Source organism: Salmo salar, chromosome ssa05 (genome assembly GCF_905237065.1).
Source record: "Salmo salar chromosome ssa05, Ssal_v3.1, whole genome shotgun sequence".
Lineage (NCBI taxonomy): Eukaryota > Metazoa > Chordata > Actinopteri > Salmoniformes > Salmonidae > Salmo > Salmo salar.
The window spans coordinates 56,392,105-56,413,547 of record NC_059446.1 but is presented as its reverse complement, the minus strand read 5'-3'; the positions used below and the strand labels follow the sequence as shown (position 1 = coordinate 56,413,547).

General features: G+C 40.6%; 2 protein-coding genes across 2 annotated transcripts; both read left to right on the top strand.

Annotated features, from left to right (window-relative positions):
* The first annotated feature begins 2,010 nt into the window (after positions 1 to 2,010).
* LOC106605239 (sialic acid-binding Ig-like lectin 5) lies at positions 2,011 to 7,114 on the top strand. The gene is made up of 9 exons (XM_014200672.2): positions 2,011 to 2,155; positions 2,611 to 2,771; positions 2,919 to 3,314; positions 3,701 to 4,021; positions 4,132 to 4,392; positions 4,493 to 4,774; positions 4,967 to 5,093; positions 5,292 to 5,373; positions 5,502 to 7,114. Exons 2-9 carry the CDS (start codon positions 2,711 to 2,713, stop codon positions 5,871 to 5,873), a joined length of 1,902 nt encoding a protein of 633 aa, XP_014056147.2. The 5' UTR covers positions 2,011 to 2,155; positions 2,611 to 2,710; the 3' UTR covers positions 5,874 to 7,114.
* A 7,654-nt stretch (positions 7,115 to 14,768) lies between these two features.
* LOC123743122 (sialic acid-binding Ig-like lectin 5) lies at positions 14,769 to 19,234 on the top strand. Its single transcript, XM_045718394.1, has 8 exons — positions 14,769 to 14,888; positions 15,243 to 15,431; positions 15,819 to 16,139; positions 16,250 to 16,510; positions 16,611 to 16,892; positions 17,085 to 17,211; positions 17,411 to 17,492; positions 17,621 to 19,234. Exons 1-8 carry the CDS (start codon positions 14,828 to 14,830, stop codon positions 17,990 to 17,992), a joined length of 1,695 nt encoding a protein of 564 aa, XP_045574350.1. The 5' UTR covers positions 14,769 to 14,827; the 3' UTR covers positions 17,993 to 19,234.
* The last annotated feature ends 2,209 nt before the right edge of the window (positions 19,235 to 21,443 follow it).

Here is a 21,443-nt window from a genome sequence, read left to right as displayed (position 1 = left end):
CTTTAACTGAGAAGTGGCTTCCATCTGGCCAACCTACCATAAAGGTCTGATTGGTGGAGTGCTGCAGAGATGGTTGTCCTTCTGGAAGGTTCTCCCATCTCCACAGAGGAAACCTGGTGTTCTGTCAGAGTGATCATCGGGTTCTTGGTCACCTCCCTGACCAAGGCCCTTCTTCCCCGATTGCTCAGTTTGGCTGGGCGGCCAGCTCTAGGAAGAGTCTTGGTGTTCCCAAACTTCTTCCATTTAAGAATGATGTAGGCCACTGTGTTCTTTGGGACCTTCAACGCTGCAGACATCTTTTGGTACCCTTCCCCAGATCTGTGCCTTGGCACAATCCTGTCTCGGAGCTCTACGAACAATTCCTTCGACCTCATGGCTTATATTTTGCTCTGACATGCGCGGTCAACTGTGTGACCTTATGTAGACAGTTGTGTGCCTTTCCAAATCATGTCCAATCAATTTCATTTACCACAGGTGGACTCCAATCAAGTTGTAGAAACATCTCAAGGATGATCAATGGAAACAGGATGCACCTGAACATAATTTTCGAGTCTCATAGCAAAGGGTCTGAATACTTATGTAAATAAGGTATTTCTGTTTTTAATACATTTGCAAACATTGATAAAAAACAGTTTTTTTGCCTTTGTCATTGTGGGGTATTGTGTGTAGATGTATGAGATGTTGTCACGACTTCTACCGAAGTTGATGCCCCTCCTTGTTCGGGTGGTGTTCGGCGATCGACGTCACCGGCCTTCTAGCCACCATTGATCAGTTTTTCATTTTCCATTGGTTTTGTCTGGTCTCTTTACACACCTGTTTCATATCCCAGTAATTATATGTTGTGTATTTAACCCTCTGCTTCCCCTCATTTCTCTGTCGGTGATTGTTTGTTTGTTATGTACGTGTTGTTTCTGTATCGGTGTGCGACGGGTTATTGTTTTACCCAGATTATTTTTCTACGTTGATTTTGGAAATAAATACTCAATTTTTAACCACTCTGTTTTCTCCTGCGCCTGACTTCCCTGCCACCTACATACACGGACTAGGACAGATGTTTTATTTATTTAATCCTTTTTAGAATAATGCTGTAAACTAAGGGGTCTGAATACTTCAAGGAACATGGTGTAGAGTTTAAATGTAAGTATTTCGGGGAAGTAAAACCCTACATAACAAATACAGCAAATATCAGTCTCAAAGTGTGAAGAGGAACTCAACTATTTATGACTACATGCACTTCCGTTACAACTACACAAATTGACACTGAAATTCATCTGACAGTTTACATATTATTGATATAGTATCAGGCGTTGTTGTCACCAATTTCTTCCATTTCAGGCTGTGATCAGTTGCATTATTACCATGTCTTCTTGTTATTAGGTCAACATAATGTAACGGTGAAAGAGGAATCATCACTCTTCCAAAGTGGGTCTGATATGTCTGTATACGTGAAAGATTGTGGTATAAAACCATCACAAAATATATTGAATACAACCCAGTAGCCTCTAACGTTGATAATAAAGGAAATACCTAGTCAGTTGCACAGCTGAATGCAAAAAAAGTGCATTCAGAACACCATACTTACCATAGTTACTATGTCAGTTACTATAGAATATGTCAGTTACTATAGATATGGCCGTTACTATAGAATATGGCAGTACCCTTTTTGCAGCAGATGTTTCATTTTGGGGACAGGGTTTAATTTCTCAGACCACAGAGGGCATCAAAAACAGTGAGGCTCTTGCCAGCTTATCTCTATCCAATGCAAGGCATTATCCATATTATTCACATGCACATGTTACAAACAGCCAATCTTGAAATATGTACACATTTTCTTATAGAAATCTTATAGAAACTAACATATAGTGAAATAAAGCTCTGTCTGAGTATACAAGGCAAGGGGATTGCAGTGTTGATCAAGATTGGTTGATAGGTGTGGATTGGTGGGGTTTGATGGGTTGGTTGATGTGTTTGGGTTGATTATGGTCTACATACAGTACAGTATGGCTCTGCGGTAAACAGTACAGAGGGACTTCCTGGATGAAGCACCAGGTTAGAGGGAGGAGTATCAGACTGGGGACATGAAGTGACAGTTCACACCCATAAGAGTCTCACAAAGGGCTCACAGTCAACAGGAAGAGAGAGCACACAGAGAGAGGTAATGTGCTGATTCAGTCTTATTCTCTGCATGGATCAACAGACAAGCTATTAAACCATTAAATATTTTTGTCTCGTTACATTGAAGGACTGTTAAAACTTGATTATGGCTATGTAATATAATGGTAATATTATTCATTTATGGAATTACAACACATTGCTTCATAAGGCTTTAAATAGCATAGGAATACATATTTATGAATGCAGTTAAATATATTTATGAGCAATTGTGAAGAAGGCATTCATATAAACCTTGACCATAAATGTTTCTTTGACTTTGTCTCTAGGCATTACAGCAAAATACATCTTAGTTGAATAAAACTGCTAAGGAGGTTGTTATGAATGCCACTGTAGCACTCATAAAGGTGTAATGAAATATTAATATGTGTATTGCTATATGTTGTTAATATCACAACACCATTTCATATTCTATTTCACACTCGTCTTGTGCTCCAGACCAGTAGACACAGACAGAGATAGTGACCCTTAGAGAAAGAGGAGAAAGAGGAGAGAGACCCCGGTGCTGTGATTGACTCATCGAGGCAGTAGAGGCAGGATGTGGGTCCTCATCTGGGCAGCTCTACTTCTCTCTCTGACAGAGAGAGCCACGTGCAAAAGTAAGGTCCCTTTTATCACTACTATTGTTAATACACACCTGGCATACATCCCAACAGATACTATCTCATAACAATTATTTACAAACATGTGAAGTAGGATCAGTGCTTCTTGTATTACTCATGTCTGTATTCATTTCCCTTCATCAGATGAGGCCCCTGCAGCAGCATACAACATCTCCTTCAGTCCAGCAGAGATAACACCACAGACTGGACTATGTGCTGTTATTCCATGTTCGTTCACTCACCCTGATGACTTCATTCCTCGCATAGCAATATGGTTTAAATGCCCTGATGCACAATGTTCTATTAAAGTCGAAATGGACACAATTTTCCACTCAGAAAATTCCTCTATAGCTCAGGAGGGTTACAGAAGGCGAGTGTCCCTACTGGAGACAGACCTGACAAAGAAGAACTGCAGTATGATCATCAACGACATCACTAAGACTGATGATGGAGACTATCAATTTAGTCTGTCCGAAAAATTGAACAGTGGAAATGGAAATAAATCTACATTCCGAGAGAAAATGAAAATTGCAGTGAAAGGTACAGCATGACTATTACTGTTAGTTACAGTGACATGAGTATTACTTTAGTGTAATTAATCATGTACACTGACTGCAACATACGTAGATCCAATTTTCAAAGCCCAAGATTTCACAAGTCTCCCATTTCAAAGTGTTTCTTTTTCTAAATCGGCTCTATGATTTCATACTTTATATGAGTATATGTTTCTGCAGGTTTCGACATGGATACAAAATCCATGTTATAGTGTGACTTAAATGTAAAGGTAAATTCCTATTGAGCCGACATGTGCATTTACCATGAATACGGGAACATTGTCTCTAAATGTAAATCACGCTATTGTGCTGATCTTCCACGATCCTGATTGAATTTAGGCCTCAGTCTGTGTTTCTATTTCCTGTCTCCAGCTCTGACCCAGAAGCCCTCAGTGTTGACTCCTCCTCTGACAGAGGGAGAACCAGTTACTCTGACCTGCACTGCCCCAGGGATCTGCTCTGGAACTCCTCCTAACATCACATGGACATGGAGAGGGACAGGAGACAACATCACTGAGCTCAGTGACAACACCACTATACAAAAGAGAGAGGATCCGACCAGCGTCACAACAACCCACTTCTCAACTTTGACCTTTACACCTTCAGCTGAGCACCACACCACCAAGGTCACGTGCCAAGTGACATTCAAAGGGAACATCACCACTGAGGAGACAGTGACTTTGAATGTGACTCGTAAGTAGCCTACATCATCTGACCTTACTTTGCGCAACCCAACATCTTGTTGTGCTTCAACAGTTATATTTCATGATCATGATTAACTGATTATATACTTTATTTTCAAGATGTGAAGGAACCCAAGACCTCTGGTAGTAACACAGTGAGAGAGGGTGATACCCTGAATCTGACTTGCTTTGTTGACAGCTACCCACCACCACCATTTATCACCTGGAGTAAGAATGGGACAACAGCTTTGGAACAGAATAACTCTGGACTGGGCGCTCTCACCATCTCTAACATGACAAGAGAACATGCTGGGGAGTATGTGTGTAATGCTCAACACCTCAACAGGACTTTGACAGCTTCCATTGTTGTCACTGTGATGTGTGAGTGCAAACAATACTGTACAAACCTGACTGAAAATAGCTTGCAACATGTTTACTTTAAATTGTCCATGACATATCTTCCCCCTCTGTCTCTCGTTAGACCATCCTGTGATTCTCAATGCTTCTGGATGTGTGATCCAGGCAAAGGTCATGACCTGTGTGTGTGTCAGTCAGGGGGTTCCCTTACCTGTCATAGGCTGGCTTAACACTGAGGAGTACTCCCTCACTAAATCAGTGTTGAGGTCCTCAGTGAACACCACCATCAGGATGCATGTCGGAAACCACACCAACACTACTGTGGAGTGTGTCAGCATAAATGAAGTGGGCAGAGTGAGAGAGAAGCTGCAAGTCACCCAAAAAGAGAGCCAAGGAAAGCAAGGAGGTACAGATATAAGTTGTTACTTTGTTAGAGAGCAACAGCTTCCCAATCCCACCCAATATGTATGCAGCATAGAGGATTTATATGCTTTGAGTGAGAAAATATAATGTTATTATTTCATTTAAAAAGAAAATAAGAGGATACAAAGTATTGTGAGCCGCTCCTGAAAACATACATGCTTTGTTCTCTTCATAGAGGAAGTATCTAAAGACATCTTGGCTATGCTGTTGAACCCACCACTGATTGCTGCATCTGCGATTGGTGCAGCCTTCTCAGCCACCATCTGTTGTATCTTCCTGTGTTTGACAGGGAAATGTAAAAGGTACATGAATTCTGTTACTGAAGTACAGTTAGTGTTATATGAGTGTTTGTGATTGTCTTCAGAAATTCATATTTCCTATCAAGAGTATCAGATATATTGTCAAAAGTTGCAATGCCTTGCACCATGTTGTAATGGAGGTGCTTGCTAATCCCTCTAACATATAGTTATTGAGACATTTTTTTATAATATTTTCCCTAGATGCAAAGAGAGGATCCCAAAGGACTCAGACTCCAAAAGCCCTTTAACGAACCTGGAGATGGTGGCATGTGAAGACCAACAGGTGCAGTACCAGTTTCCTTCTTTATTCAGCTTTATCAACATTCAGTTAGCATTGACAGCATAAACAGATCTTGGACCACCAAGCTAACAAGATTCCTAACACAGTGCTTTCTGTAATCTACTCCATAGACGGATGCAGGACGGGCTGTGCGGGGCAAACAGACCCCTCTACAGGTGGTGCTGATGAAGGGAGCTGAAAACACAGGACCCCAGACCAGTGGAGCTGCAGGAAACTCTGCCAAAGGGGAAGAACCAAAAGATGTGCACTACGCCGCTATCAACTACTCCCAACTGAAGAAGACTTCCAAGGAGGCAGAAAAGAAGACCACCACAACAGAGTCAGAGTACGCCAAAATCAAACGAGAGAATAAGAAAGAAGGGGATGAAGATGGAGGAGAAGGGAGTGGAGTGATGGACGAGGAGGAGAACGAGCCAGCAGCAGAGACAGATGAGAATACAGCGCTTTACTCCAATGTCAAGGCTATTATGGGTGGTGAGTGACAAAGCAATTTTCGCTAGAAACGTGGTGGATAGCATGCAGCATTATATAGCCATGTGTTCTTATATCATTTCCTCAATCCAGATTGAAAGTTTTATGTTGATAATTGGACTTTTGTTCAACTGAAACTACTGTAGTTTTGGTGTTGTTTGCTCATCTGCTGAATCAAGTTGGAATGTTTTATGATAATACAGAGACATTGTATAATAACTGAAACTACTGTAGTTAATTTTTTTGGTAAATGATTTATTTTACAGCCCTGTGTCAGATGGTACTGTATGTATCTGGTGGTTTTATATTTTCAATAAGAATATTTTCTAGTTGTACATAGAAGCAAGTTTTGGTAATGTTTTTGTAAAGTTTTTCAAGGATGTGTCATTTTACTTTTGTAATGATTGTGTTTTGTCACCAGGTGGAAGGACTGACAAAGATGTGGTTTGGAAAAGTAGAGTCAAACCATTTTTTTTTTCTCCTCTTTCCTTTCATTTTAGCATTTTGATTTGACAAGTGGGTGGGGATATTAGTTAGTATGTGTGGATGTAATCAATATATTTCTGTAAATACTATTCTTATACACTGGCGAAAATGTTGGCAAAATGTTATTAAGAATTCTCATTTTGGGCTAGCAAGAGAGCTCAAATGAAATGAATCAAGAAAAAAAGTACATCATGCTTTTAAAGGTTGTGTGCTATAGACAGGTTGGTTGATTAGCAACAAAACAGATGCGTGCACAACTATGGGGTAAAACAGACGGGTTGGCTTAGATTGTTGACAACATGTAAACTATATTTAGTCTCCAATGTTTGAAAATATAAATACATTTGTACAATGAGCACGTTGTTTCTCAAATACATTGTTAGTTGTTGGTTAGCTATGTAGCATTTTTTTGTGCCATATCAGCAAATAACACACACAAAAAAAGACATTTCAAGAACAACATACAACTTGATGAAACAAGCCACCTACAATTCCCCACATGGCAGCATTGTGTCATTGTTGCTAGATATCTGGCCATCCAGAATCACGACAACACACAGTCTTCTGCCCCATTGAAGGGTGCGTATCGTTTTCATGACATTGTCAGCTAACCCGTTTATGAGAATATTTTTCTATTCATAAGTGTGCATTATTGCAGTATTGTTTTACATTGAGGCACTACCTCACTTAATCTTTTTTGTATATTCATTTGTTTGTTCTCTGAAATCTGTTAAAATAATGTATAAATAGTATATTTTCCTACTTACCATTTTTCATTCAACAGTAATTATAGGCTACCAATTGAATAAATCAGGAATGGGCAACTTTGATGGGGTTGGAGGCCACAAGAAAAAAATCATCACAGGGGGCTTCAGTGGCTCAGAGGTCTGCATACCCACATCCATACCCACACATGAAGTCAGAGCCGGCCGTATCCTTTTGGAGGCCCTAAGTTAAATGTTGTTTCCACCACCTTGCGAGCACAACATTTTACGTCTCCCCTCTTGAGGGCGGAGAGAAAAAATGAAGTTTTAGAGTTAATTTACTGTAATTCTACAAATTTTGCAATGGGGTGTAAAGAAAAGGTTGCAGTTTTAAAGCAAGTTTGCTTCAAATCCACACATTTTCCCATGGGGCGGAGAGAAAAATTTGCAGTTTTATAGTTAGCCTCCTGCAATTATACACATTTTGCCATAGGGTGGAGAGAAATGTTTGCAGCTTTTAATATGATATCTGAGTGAGAGTGACTAGCAAAATCAATGGGGCCCCCTCGGTCGATAACTCAACCATGATAACTACAAGTTTAGATAGCTGGCCGCTAGACTAACTTACCAATCTTTTCTTTTGCTGACATGGGCTAATTGAGTAACTATCAGTGACTGACATAACAAAAGAGAAACTGCTGATGCAAAACCACATTTCGAAATTACACCTTGTGTATTATACTATTCTAACTCTCAACAGTAAGCTGAGACCCTGACTGAGTTCCCCTCCCTCCCCAAAAATATTATTATATTTTTTTTTTCTTTGGAAATTGTTCCGTGGCCCTACAAAAGGGGGGCCTCCACCAATTGGCATCCCTGGTATAAATGTTAATCTGAATATTTTTTTATTCTCCAAAATTAATATATTTTTTTATAGAACTATTTCAGTTCATTCACCATTTATTCTATGTTGACTTTGGAACACGTATCCATTCGACACATAGATTCAGTTCGACATTGTATCAGAGGCCATCTCCATTTTGAAGTAGTGAATTTTCTTCTTCCAACTTCTGAGTGGGCAAACAAACTGAAATGGTGCATACTGCCACCTAGAGTGTGTTATCTGGACAGGTATAAATCTTAAGCAAGGATATGCATTTTCTTGGTACCATTTGAAAGGAAACACTTTGAGGTTTGTGGAAATATGAAAGGTATGTAGGAGAATATAACACGTTAGATCTGGTAAAAGATAATACAAAGAAAAAAAAAACAGTTTTTTTGTTTGTTTTTGTACCATCATCTTTGAAATGCAAGAGAAAGGTCATAATGTATTATTCCAGCCCGGGTGCAATTTAGATATTGGCCACTAGATGGCAGCAGTGTATGCGCAAAGTTTTAGTCTGATCCAATGAACCATTGCATTTATGTTCAAAATGTTGTATGAAGATAGTCCAAATGTACCTAATTTGTTTATTAACAACTTTTCATGTTCAAAACTGTGCACTCTCCTCAAGCAATAGCATGGTATTATTTCACTGTAATAGCTACTGTAAATTGGACAGTGCAGTTAGATTAACAAGAATTTAAGCTTTCTGCCAATATCAGATATGTCTATGTCCTGGGAAATGTTCTTGTTACATACAACCTCATGCTAATCGCATTAGCCTATGTTAGCTCAACTGTTCCGCAGAGGACCCACCAATCCTGAAGACGTTTTTAACCCACAGGAAGTCCCACCCAGTTGACTACTTCAAAATAGTTTAAGTCCTCAATGGCTCTGCCTGTGCTACAATCGGCCTTTGGGCTCTAGAGTCCTCTATCAAGTGGCGACCCGTCTTTCAAGGCAGGTGGGGCAGAGCCTTACCAGTTTAGCAAAAAATAGCAAACATTTTAGCAAACATTTTATGCTGTTGCCTGTTTTGGATGTTATTTTGGCATTAATACGTGTCACCTATCAGTATGCAAACAATGTAAAAAAAGAAGATAATTGAGTTAATAAACATGGTATCTTTTTTGCTTTCTTGAGTAAGGCATCTCCAAAATGCAGGTGTTTCAGGCTAGCTCAGTCCTTTCTCTGGTGGTGGGGCAGCCAGCAGAAAATATGGAGCGTAGGGTTTGGTAATGTTCTCTAGTTGTGCCACAATTGGCTCAGTGTTCGGTCACACATGGGGACACTACGGCACCGCAAAATCTATGGGTAGAGCTCGAAAATTCAAGCCCCTTGGGTGCTGCCATAGATTTACATTAGATGTGCCCATCCAAGAAGGCTCAAGGTCTACAGATAAAATGATGTCAAATCAGCATTGATTGGACACATCATGTCGACATCATACTTTCAAAATCTTAGCTAGCAAGCCAGACAAGCAGTCATCATCATGAATCTAGTTGACAATCTACTTGCAAATCCTTTTCAATCCTTGTCATATGAAGAGAAATTATACATAAAACATTTCGGTACTCATCGACCATTGGACATAAGAGTTACACAACAAGTTGGAAATTGCAAATTCAACAGTGAGTGGTTTGGAAGGAATCAGTGGCTAACTTGCAAAGCAAACACTAGCCTGCTATTCAGTGGAGAGGGTGTGTGGTCCAAGTGTGGGTTTGAGGATCTTTTTTTCCAAGCTTAAAAGGATAAACATTCACATGCAAAACCATGGGCCAGAATAGGTTGAATACATTGGCCATGCTGTCAATCCAGCTTGACTTCTGCCTCATTCAAAACAACTGGAAACACGGAACTGGGAAATCTCAGACTTCAGTGAGTTCAAGACAACTGGGAACTCTGAAAAAACTCTGACTGGGAAAATACATTTTGAACGGTCATCCAACTCGAAACTCCAAGTCGGGAACTCGGGCCTCTTTCTAGTCCTCTGACTTGAAGATCACTGACATCATGATTCGACTTTGTTTTTTCAGAGTTCCCAGTTGTTTTGAAAAGCCCCATAAATCCAGAGAATGCCAGACTTTGGTGACAAAGTTTGATGACAACATTTTCCAACAAGAAGGACCACCGTGCCACCTTCCTGTTCAAGTGAGCACAGCACAACAATGTGAGTCCAAAAATATATTGTATGCTGCTGCATAAATAATTGTAAAGTGGTTGTTCCACTGGATATCATAAGGTGAATGCACCAATTTGTAAGTCGCTCTGTATAAGAGCGTCTGCTAAATGACTTAAATATAATGTAAATGTAAAATGCCAGGGAAATATCTATACTGTATCCATATGAGTTCTGTTATACTCACAGACACCATTCAAACAGTTTTAGAAACTTTAGAGTGTTTTCTATCCAAATCTACTAATTATATGCATATTCTAGTTACTGGGCAGGAGTAGTAACCAGATTGAATCGGGTACGTTTTTTATCCGGCCGTGCATATACTGCCCCCTATCCCCAACAGGTTTAACCAAAAGCGCAGTTTTAAGAAAAATACCTACAAAAATAAGAAATAAATGTAACAACTAATTAAAGAGCAGCAGTAAAATAATAATAGCGAGGCAATATACAGGGGGTACCAGTACAGAGTCAATGTGCGGGGGCACTGGTTAGTCGAGGTAATATGTACATGTAGGTAGAGTTATTAAAGTGACTATGCATAGATAATAAGCAGAGAGTAGTAGCTTTTTAAAAGCCTCTTAGACCTAGACTTGGCACTCCGGTACCGCTTGCCATGCGGTAGCAGAGAGAACAGTCTATGACTAGGGTGACAATTTTTAGGGCCTTCCTCTGATACTGCCTGGTATAGAGGTCCTGGATGGCAGGATGCTTTGCCCCAATGATGTACTTGGCCGTACGCACTACCCTCCGTAGTGCCTTGCGGTCGGAGGCCAAGCAGTTGCCCTACCAGGCAGTGATGCAACCAGTTAAGATGCTCTTGATGGTGCCGCTGTATAACTTTTTGAGGATCTGAGGACCCATGCCAAATCTTTTCAGTCTCCTGAGGGGAAATAGGTTTTGTCGTGCCCTCTTCACGACTTACTTGGTGTGCTTGGACCATGTTAGTTTGTTGGTAATGTGGACACCAAGGAACTTGAAGATTAATACCTGCTCCACTACTGCCCCGTCGATAATAAGGGGTGTGTGCTCGGTCCTCCTTTTCCTGTAGTCCATAATCATCTCCTTTGTCTTGATCACGTTGAGGGAGAGGTTGTTGTCCTGGCACCACATTGGCCAGGTCTCTGACCTCCTCCCTCTAGGCTGTCACATCGTTGTCTGTGATGAGGCCTGCCACTGTTGTGTCATCAGCAAACTTAATGATGGTGTTGGAGTCGTCCCTGGCCATGCAGATATGAGTGGACATGGAGTACAGGAGGGGACTGAGCACGCACCCCTGAGGGGCCCCCGTGTCAAGGATCAGCATGGCGGATGTGTTGTTACCTACCCTTACCACCTGGAGGCAGCCCGTCAGGAAGTCCAGGATCCAGTTGCAGAGGGAGGTGTTTAGTCCCAGGGTCCTTAGCTTAGTGATGAGCTTTGAGGGAACTATGGTGTTGAACGCTGAGATGTAGTCAATGAATAGCATTCTCACATAGGTGTTCCTTTTGTCTGTGTGAAAGGGCAGTGTGGAGTGCAATAGAGATTGCATCATCTGTGGATCTGTTGGGGCGGTATGCAAATTAGAGTGGGTCTAGGGTTTCTGGGATAATGGTGTTGATGTGAGCCATGACCAGCCTTTCACAGCACTTCATGGCTACAGACGTGAGTGCTACGGGTCGGTAGTCATTTAGGCAGGTTACCTTAGTGCTCTTGGGCACAGGGACTATGGTGGTCTGCTTGAAACATGTTGGTATTACAGACTCAGACAAGGAGAGGTTGAAAATGTCAGTAAAGACACTTGTCAGTTGGTCAGCGCGTGCTCGGACAACACGTCCTGGTAATCCGTCTGGCCCTGCGGCCTTGTGAATGTTGACCTGTTTAAAGGTCCTACTCACATCGGCTAGGGAGAGCATGATCACACAGTCGTCAGGAACATCTGATGCTCTCATGCATGTTTCAGTGTTACTGCCTTGAAGCGAGCATAGAAGTAATTTAGCTCATTTGGTAGGATTGTGTCACTGGGCAGCTCGCGGCTGTGCTTCCCTTTGTAGTCTGTAATAGTTTGCAAGTCCTGCCACATCCGACGAGCGTTGGAACCGGTGTAGTACGATTCGATCTTAGTCCTGTGGGGACAATGTCATCTATGCACCTTTTACAGCGATGACAGCATAGAGTCTTCTTGGGTATGAAGCTACAAGGATGACACATCTGTAAATGGGGAGTTTCTCCCATTCTTCTCTGCAGAGCCTCACAAGCTCTGTCAGGTTGGATGGGGAGCATCGCTGCACAGCTATTTTAGGGTCTCTCCAGAGATTTTAGATGAGGTTCAAGTCAGGGCTCTGGCTGGGTCACTCAGGGATATTCAGAGACTTATCACGAAGTCACTCGTGCGTACTCTTGGCTGTGTGCTCAGTGTCATTGTACTGTTGGAAGGTGAACCTTCCCCCCAGTCTGACGTCCTGAGCGCTCTGAAGTAGGTTTTCATCAAGGATCTCTCTGTAGTTTGATCCGTTCATTTTTCCCTTGATCCTGACTATTCTCACAGTTCCTGCCGCAAAAAAACATTACCACAGCATGATGCACTTACCACCATGCTTTCCTCCAGACGTTAAATCTTGATTTGATCAGACTAGAGAATCTTGCCCTTCTCCCGAGATTGTTCAGTTTGACCGGGTGGCCAGCTCTAGGTAGTCATGGTGTTTCCAAACTTCTTCCAATTAAGACTGATGTAGGCCACTGTGTTCTTTGGGACCTTCAATGCTGCATACATTTTTTGGTACCCTTCCCCAGATCTGTGCCTTGAAACAATCCTGTCTCGGAGCTCTACCATCAATTCCTTCGACCTCATGGCTTAGTTTTTGCTCTGACATGCGCCATCAACTGTGGGACCTTACATAGACAGGTGTGTGCCTTTCCAAATCATGTCCAATCAATTGAATTTACCACACTCCAATCAAGTTGGAAAAAAATCTCAAGGATGATCAATGGAAACAGGATACACCTGAGCTCAATTTCGAGTCTCATAGCAAAGGGTCTGAATACTTAATGAAATATGGTATTTCTGTTTTCTGTTTTCTGTTTTAATACATTTGCAAACATTGATAAAACCTTTTTTTTTGCCTTTGTCATTGTGGGGTATTGTGTGCAGATGTATGAGATTTTTTATTTATTTAAACCTTTTTAGAATAAGGCTGTAACGTAACAAAATGTGAAAAAAGCTAAGGGGTCTGAATACTTTCCGAAGGCACTGTATATTTCAAGGAACATGGTGTAGAGTTTAAATGTAAGTATTTCGGGGAAGTAACACCCGGCCTAAATAATATAATAAATATCAAAGTCTCAAAGTGTGTAGAGGAACCAAACTATTTATGACTACATGCACTTCCATTACATCTACACAAATTGATACTGAAATTCATCTGACAGTTTACATATTATTGATAAGGTATCAGGCATTGTTGTCACCAATTTCTTGAACGCATTCAACCGAAATGTGCCTTCTGCATTTAACCCTACCTTTCATATTCTTACCCTTTGCCGGCCCCTTAGATTCAAACCAGTAAACTTTCGGTTACTGGCCCAACACTCTTAACTGCTAAGCTTCCTGTCGCCCATAATAAGTGAATTTAGCACACTATACTTACTATAGTTACTATGTCAGTTACTACAGAATATGGCAGTACCCTTCTGCAGCAGATCTTTCATATTGGGTACAGGGCTTCATTTCTCAGACCACAGAGGGCATCAAAAACAGTGAGACTATTGCCAGCTTATCTCTATCCAATGCAAGGCATTCTCCATATAATGCACATGCACATGTTACAAACAGCCAATCTTGAAATATGTACAAATTTTCTTATAGAAATCTTATAGAAATTTTCTTATAGTGAAATAAAGCTTCATCTGAGTATACAAGGCAAGAGGATTTCAATGTTAATCAAGATTGGTTGATAGGTGTGGATTGGTGGGGTTTGATGGGTTGGTTGATGTGTTTGGGTTGATTATGGTCTACATACAGTACAGTATGGCTGGGCGGTAAACAGTACAGAGGGACTTCCTGGATGCAGCACCAGATTAGAGGGAGGATTATCAGACTGGGGACATGAAGTGACAGTTCGCACCCATCAGAGACTCACACAGGGCTCACAGTCAACAGGAAGAGAGAGCACACAGAGAGAGATAATGTGCTGATTCAGTCTTATTTTCTGCATGGATCAACAGACAAGCTATTAAACCATTAAATATTTTTGACTCGTTACATTGAAGGACTGTTAAAACTTGATTATGGCTATGTAATATAATGGTAATATTATTCATTTATGGAATTACAACACATTGCTTCAAAAGGCTTTAAAAAGCATAGGAATACATATTTATGAATGCAGTTAAATATATTTATGAGCAATTGTGAAGAAGGCATTCATATAAACCTTGACCATAAATGTTTCTTTGACTTTCTCTCTAGGCATTACAGCAAAATATATCTTAGTTGAATAAAAGTGCTAAGAAGGTTGTTATGAATGCCACTGTAGCACTCATAAAGGTGTAATGAAAAATTAATATGTGTATTGCTATATGTTGATATTATCACAACACCATTTCATATTCTATTTCACACTCGTCTTGTGCTCCAGACCAGTAGACACAGACAGAGATAGTGACCATTAGAGAAAGAGGAGAAAGAGGAGAGAGACCCCGGTGCTGTGATTGACTCATCGAGGCAGTAGAGGAAGGATGTGGGTCCTCATCTGGGCAGCTCTACTTCTCTCTCTGACAGAGAGAGCCACGTGCAAAAGTAAGGTCCCTTTTATCACTACTATTGTTAATACACACCTGGCATACATCCCAACAGATACTATCTCATAACAATTTTTTACAAACAAGTGAAGTAGTATCAGCGCTTCTTGTATTACTCATGACTGTATTAATTTCCCTTCATCAAATGAGGCCCCTGCAGCAGCATACAACATCACCTTCAGTCCAGCAGAGATAACACCACAGACTGGACTATGTGCTGCTATTCCATGTTCGTTCACTCACCCTGATGACTTCATTCCTCGCATAGCAATATGGTTTAAATGCCCTGATGCACAATGTTCTATTAAAGTCGAAATGGACTCTATTTTCCACTCAAAAAATTCCTCTGTAGCTCAGGAGGGTTACAGAAGGCGAGTGTCCCTACTGGAGACAGACCTGACAAAGAAGAACTGCAGTATGATCATCAACGACATCACTAAGACTGATGCTGGAGACTATAAACTAAGACTGTCCGGAACATTGAACAGTGGAAATAGAAGTAAATCTACATCCCGAGAGAAAATGAAAATTGCAGTGAAAGGTACAGCATTACTATTACTGTTAGGTACAGTGACATGAGTATTACTTTAGTGTAATTAATTATGTACACTTACTGCAACATACGTAGATCCAATTTACAAAGCCCAAGATTTCCGCAAGTCTCCCATTTCAAAGTGTTTATATTTCTAAACCTGCACTATGATTTCATACTTTATATGAGTATACATTTCTGCTGTTTTCTACATGGATACAAAATCCATGTTATAGCGTGACTTAAATGTAAAGGTAAATTCCTATTGAGCCGACATGTGCATTTACCATGAATACGGGAACATTGTCTCTAAATGTAAATCACACTGTTGTACGAATCTTCAACGATCCTGATTGAATTTAGGCCTCAGTCTGTGTTTCTATTTCCTGTCTCCAGCTCTGACCCAGAAGCCCTCAGTGTTGACTCCTCCTCTGACAGAGGGAGAACCAGCTACTCTGACCTGCACTGCCCCAGGGATCTGCTCTGGAACTCCTCCTAACATCACATGGACATGGAGAGGGACAGGAGACAACACCACTGAGCTCAGAGACAACACCACTACACAAAAGAGAGAGGATCTGACCAGCGTCACTACAACCCACTTCTCAACTTTGACCTTTACACCTTCAGTTGAGCACCACACCACCAAGGTCACGTGCCAAGTGACATTCAAAGGGAACATCACCACTGAGGAGACAGTGACTTTGAATGTGACTCGTAAGTAGCCTACATCATCTGACCTTACTTTGCACAACCCAACATCTTGTTGTGCTTCAACAGTTATATTTCATGATCATGATTAACTGATTATATACTTTATTTTCAAGATGTGAAGGAACCCAAGACCTCTGGTAGTAACACAGTGAGAGAGGGTGATACCCTGAATCTGACTTGCTTTGTTGACAGCTACCCACCACCACCATCTATCACCTGGAGTAAGAATGGGACAACAGCTTTGGAACAGAATAACTCTGGACTGGGCGCTCTCACCATCTCTAACATGACAAGAGAACATCCTGGGGAGTATGTGTGTAAAGCTCAACACCTCAACAGGACTTTGACAGCTTCCACTGTTGTCACTGTGATCTGTGAGTACAAACAACACTGTACAAACCTGACTGAAAATAGCTTGCAACATGTTTACTTTAAATTGTCCATGACATATCTTCCCCCTCTGTCTCTCATTAGACCATCCTGTGATTCTCAATGCTTCTGGGTGTGTCATCCAGGCAAAGGTCATGACCTGTGTGTGTGTCAGTCAGGGGGTTCCCTTACCTGTCATAGGCTGGCTTAACACTGAGGAGTACTCCCTCACTAAATCAGTGTTGAGGTCCTCAGTGAACACCACCATCAGGATGCATGTCGGAAACCACACCAACACTACTGTGGAGTGTGTCAGCATAAATGAAGTGGGCAGAGTGAGAGAGAAGCTGCAAGTCACCCAAAAAGAGAGCCAAGGAAAGCAAGGAGGTACAGATATAAGTTGTTACTTTGTTAGAGAGCAACAGCTTCCCAATCCCACCCAATATGTATGCAGCATAGAGGATTTATATGCTTTGAGTGAGAAAATATAATGTTATTATTTCATTTAAAAAGAAAATAAGAGGATACAAAGTATTGTGAGCCGCTCCTGAAAACATACATGCTTTGTTCTCTTCATAGAGGAAGTATCTAAAGACATCTTAGCTATGCTGTTGAACAAACCACTGATTGCTGCATTTGCGATTGGTGCAGCCTTCTCAGCCACCATCTGTTGTATCTTCCTGTGTTTGACAGGGAAATGTAAAAGGTACATGCATTCTGTTACTGAAGTACAGTTAGTGTTATATGAGTGTTTGTGATTGTCTTCAGAAATTCATATTTCCTATCAAGAGTATCAGATATATTGTCAAAAGTTGCAATGCCTTGCACCATGTTGTAATGGAGGTGCTTGCTAATCCCTCTAACATATAGTTATTGAGACATTTTTTTTATAATATTTTCCCTAGATGCAAAGAGAGGATCCCAAAGGACTCAGACTCCAAAAGCCCTTTAACGAACCTGGAGATGGTGGCATGTGAAGACCAACAGGTGCAGTACCAGTTTCCTTCTTTATTCAGCTTTATCAACATTCAGTTAGCATTGACAGCATAAACAGATCTTGGACCACCAAGCTAACAAGATTCCTAACACAGTGCTTTCTGTAATCTACTCCATAGACGGATGCAGGACGGGCTGTACGGGGCAAACAGACCCCTCTACAGGTGGTGCTGATGAAGGGAGCTGAAAACACAGGACCCCAGACCAGTGGAGCTGCAGGAAACTCTGCCAAAGGGGAAGAACCAAAAGATGTGCACTACGCCGCTATCAACTACTCCCAACTGAAGAAGACTTCTGAGGAGGCAGAAAAGAAGACCACCACAACAGAGTCAGAGTACGCCAAAATCAAACGAGAGAATAAGAAAGAAGGGGATGAAGATGGAGGAGAAGGGAGTGGAGTGATGGACGCGGAGGAGAACGAGCCAGCAGCAGAGACAGATGAGAATACAGCGCTTTACTCCAATGTCAAGGCTATTATGGGTGGTGAGTGACAAAGCAATTTTCGCTAGAAACGTGGGGGATAGCATGCAGCATTATATAGCCATGTGTTCTTATATCATTTCCTCAATCCAGATTGAAAGTTTTATGTTGATAATGGGACTTTTGTTCAACTGAAACTACTGTAGTTTTGGTGTTGTTTCCTCATGTGCTGAATCAAGTTGGAATGTTTTATGATAATACAGAGACATTGTATAATAACTGAAACAACTGTAGTTAATAGTTTTGGTAAATGATTTATTTTACAGCCCTGTGTCAGATGTTACTGTTTGTATCTGGTGGTTTTATATTTTCAATAAGAATATTTTCTAGTTGTACATAGAAGCAAGTTTTGGTAATGTTTTTGTAAAGTTTTTCAAGGATGTGTCATTTTACTTTTGTAATGATTGTGTATTGTCACCAGGTGGAAGGACTGACAAAGATGTGGTTTGGAAAAGTAGAGAGGTCAAACCATTTCTTTTTTTTCTCCTCTTTCCTTTCATTTTAGCATTTTGATTTGACAAGTGGGTGGGGATATTAGGTAGTATGTGTGGATGTAATCAATATATTTCTGTAAATACTATTCTTATACACTGGCGAAAATGTTGGCAAAATGTTATTAAGAATTCTCATTTTGGGCTAGCAAGAGAGCTCAAATGAAATGAATCAAGAAAAAAAGTACATCATGCTTTTAAAGGTTGTGTGCTATAGACAGGTTGGTTGTTTAGCAACAAAACAGATGCGTGCACAACTATGGGGTAAAACAGACGGGTTGGCTTAGATTGTTGACAACATGTAAACCTTATTTAGTCTCCAATGTTTGAAAATATAAATACATTTGTACAATGAGCACGTTGTTTCTCAAATACATTGTTAGTTGTTGGTTAGCTATGTAGCATTTTTTTGTGCCATATTAGCAAATAACACACAAAAAAATGACATTTCAAGAACAACATACAACTTGATGAAACAAGCCACCTACAATTCCCCACATGGCAGCATTGTGTCATTGTTGCTAGATATCTGGCCATCCAGAATCACGACAACACACAGTCTTCTGCCCCATTGAAGGGTGCGTATCGTTTTCATGACATTGTCAGCTAACCCGTTTATGAGAATATTTTTCTATTCATAAGTGTGCATTATTGCAGTATTGTTTTACATTGAGGCACTACCTCAATCTTTTTTTGTATATTCATTTGTTTGTTCTCTGAAATCTGTTAAAAGAATGTATAAATAGTATATTTTCCAACTTACCATTTTTCATTCAACAGTAATTATAGGCTACCAATTGAATAAATCAGGAATGGGCAACTTTGATGGGGGTGGAGCCCACAAGAAAAAAAATCATCACAGGGGGCCTCAGTGGCTCAGAGGTCTGCATACCCACATCCATACCCACACATGAAGTCAGAGCCGGCCGTATCCTTTTGGGGGCCCTAAGTTAAATGTTGTTTCTACCACCTTGTGAGCACAACATTTTAGGTCTCCCCTCTTGAGGGCGGAGAGAAAAAATGAGGTTTTGGAGTTAATTTACTGTAATTCTACAAATTTTGCAATGGGGTGTAAAGAAAAGGTTGCAGTTTGAAAGCAAGTTTGCTACAAATCCACACATTTTCCCATGGGGCGGAGAGAAAAATGTGCAGTTTTATAGTTAGCCTCCTGCAATTATACACATTTTGCCATAGGGTGGAGAGAAATGTTTGCAGCTTTTAATATGATATCTGAGTGAGAGTGACTAGCAAAATCAATGGGGCCCCCTCAGTCGATAACTCAACCATGGTAACTACAAGTTTAGATAGCTGGCTGCTAGACTAACATACCAATCTTTTTTTTTGCTGACATGGGCTAATTGAGTAACTATCAGTGACTGACATAACAAGAGAGAAACTGCTGATGCAAAACCAAATTTCGAAATTACACCTTGTGTATTATACTATTCTAACTCTCAACAGTAAGCTGAGACCCTGACTGAGTTCCCCTCCCTCCCCAAAAATATTATTATATATTTTTTTTTCTTTGGAAATTGATCCATGGCCCTACAAAAGGGGGGCCTCCACCAATTGGAATCCCTGGTATAAATGTTAATCTGAATATTTTTTTTTTTGATAGAACTATTTCAGTTCATTCACCATTTATTCTATGTTGACTTTGGAACACGTATCCATTCGACACATAGATTCAGTTCGACATTGTATCTGAGGCCATCTCCATTTTGAAGTAGTGAATTTTCTTCTTCCAACTTCTGAGTGGGCAAACAAACTGAAATGGTGCATACTGCCACCTAGAGTGTGTTATCTGGACAGGTATAAAGCTGAAGTAAGGATATGCATTTTCTTGGTAGCATTTGAAAGGAAACACTTTGAGGTTTGTGGAAATATGAAAGGTATGTAGGAGAATATAACACATTAGATCTGGTAAAAGATAATACAAAGAAAAAAAAAACAGTTTTTTTTTTGTTTTTGAACGATCATCTTTGAAATGCAAGAGAAAGGTCATAATGGATTATTCCAGCCCGGGTGCAATTTAGATATTGGCCAATAGATGGCAGCAGTGTATGCGCAAAGTTTTAGTCTGATCCAATGAACCATTGCATTTATGTTCAATATTTTGTATCAAGACAGTCCAAATGTACCTAATTTGTTTATTAACAACTTTTCATGTTCAAAACTGTGCACTCTCCTCAAGCAATATCATGGTATTATTTCACTGTAATAGCTACTGTAAATTGGACAGTGCAGTTAGGTTAACAAGAATTTAAGCTTTCTGCCAATATCAGATATGTCTATGTCCTGGGAAATGTTCTTGTTACATACAACCTCATGCTAATCGCATTAGCCTATGCTAGCTCAACTGTCCCGCAGAGGACCCACCAATCCTGAAGACGTTTTTAACCCACAGGAAGTCCCACCCAGTTGACTACTTCAAAATAGTTTAAGTCCTCAATGGCTCTGCCTGTGCTACAATCGACCTTTGGGCTCTAGAGTCCTCTATCAAATGGCGACCCGTCTTTCAGGGCAGGTGGGGCAGAGCCTTTCCTGTTTAGCAAAAAACTATATATAGACATTTTATGCTGTTGCCTGTTTTGGATGTTATTTTGGCATTAATATGTGTCACCTATCAGTACGCCAACAATGTAAAAAATATATATAATTGAGTTGATAAACATGGTATCTTTTTTGCTTTCTTGAGGAAGGCATCTCCAAAATGCAGGTGTTTCAGCCTAGCTCAGTCCTTTCTCTGGTGGTGGGGCAGCCAGCAGAAAATATGGAGCGTAGGGTTTGGTAATGTTCTCTAGTTGTGCCACAATTGGCTCAGTGTTCGGTCACACATGGCGACACTACGGCACCGCAAAACCTATGGGTAGAGCTCGAAAATTCAAGCCTCTTGGGTGGTGCAATAGATTTACATTAGAAGTGCCCATCCAAGAAGGCTCAAGGTCTACAGATAAAATGATGTCAAATC

What these genes read in the sequence shown, in the direction of transcription:
- LOC123743122 (XM_045718394.1), top strand. Translation starts at nt 14,828, where the DNA reads ATGTGGGTCCTCATCTGGGCAGCTCTACTTCTCTCTCTGACAGAGAGA. An exon ending in AATGAAAATTGCAGTGAAAG is followed by an intron (nt 15,432 to 15,818) that starts GTACAGCATTAC and finishes TCCTGTCTCCAG; the next exon opens with CTCTGACCCAGAAGCCCTCA. An exon ending in AGTGACTTTGAATGTGACTC is followed by an intron (nt 16,140 to 16,249) that starts GTAAGTAGCCTA and finishes TTTATTTTCAAG; the next exon opens with ATGTGAAGGAACCCAAGACC.
- LOC106605239 (XM_014200672.2), top strand. Translation starts at nt 2,711, where the DNA reads ATGTGGGTCCTCATCTGGGCAGCTCTACTTCTCTCTCTGACAGAGAGA. An exon ending in AATGAAAATTGCAGTGAAAG is followed by an intron (nt 3,315 to 3,700) that starts GTACAGCATGAC and finishes TCCTGTCTCCAG; the next exon opens with CTCTGACCCAGAAGCCCTCA. An exon ending in AGTGACTTTGAATGTGACTC is followed by an intron (nt 4,022 to 4,131) that starts GTAAGTAGCCTA and finishes TTTATTTTCAAG; the next exon opens with ATGTGAAGGAACCCAAGACC.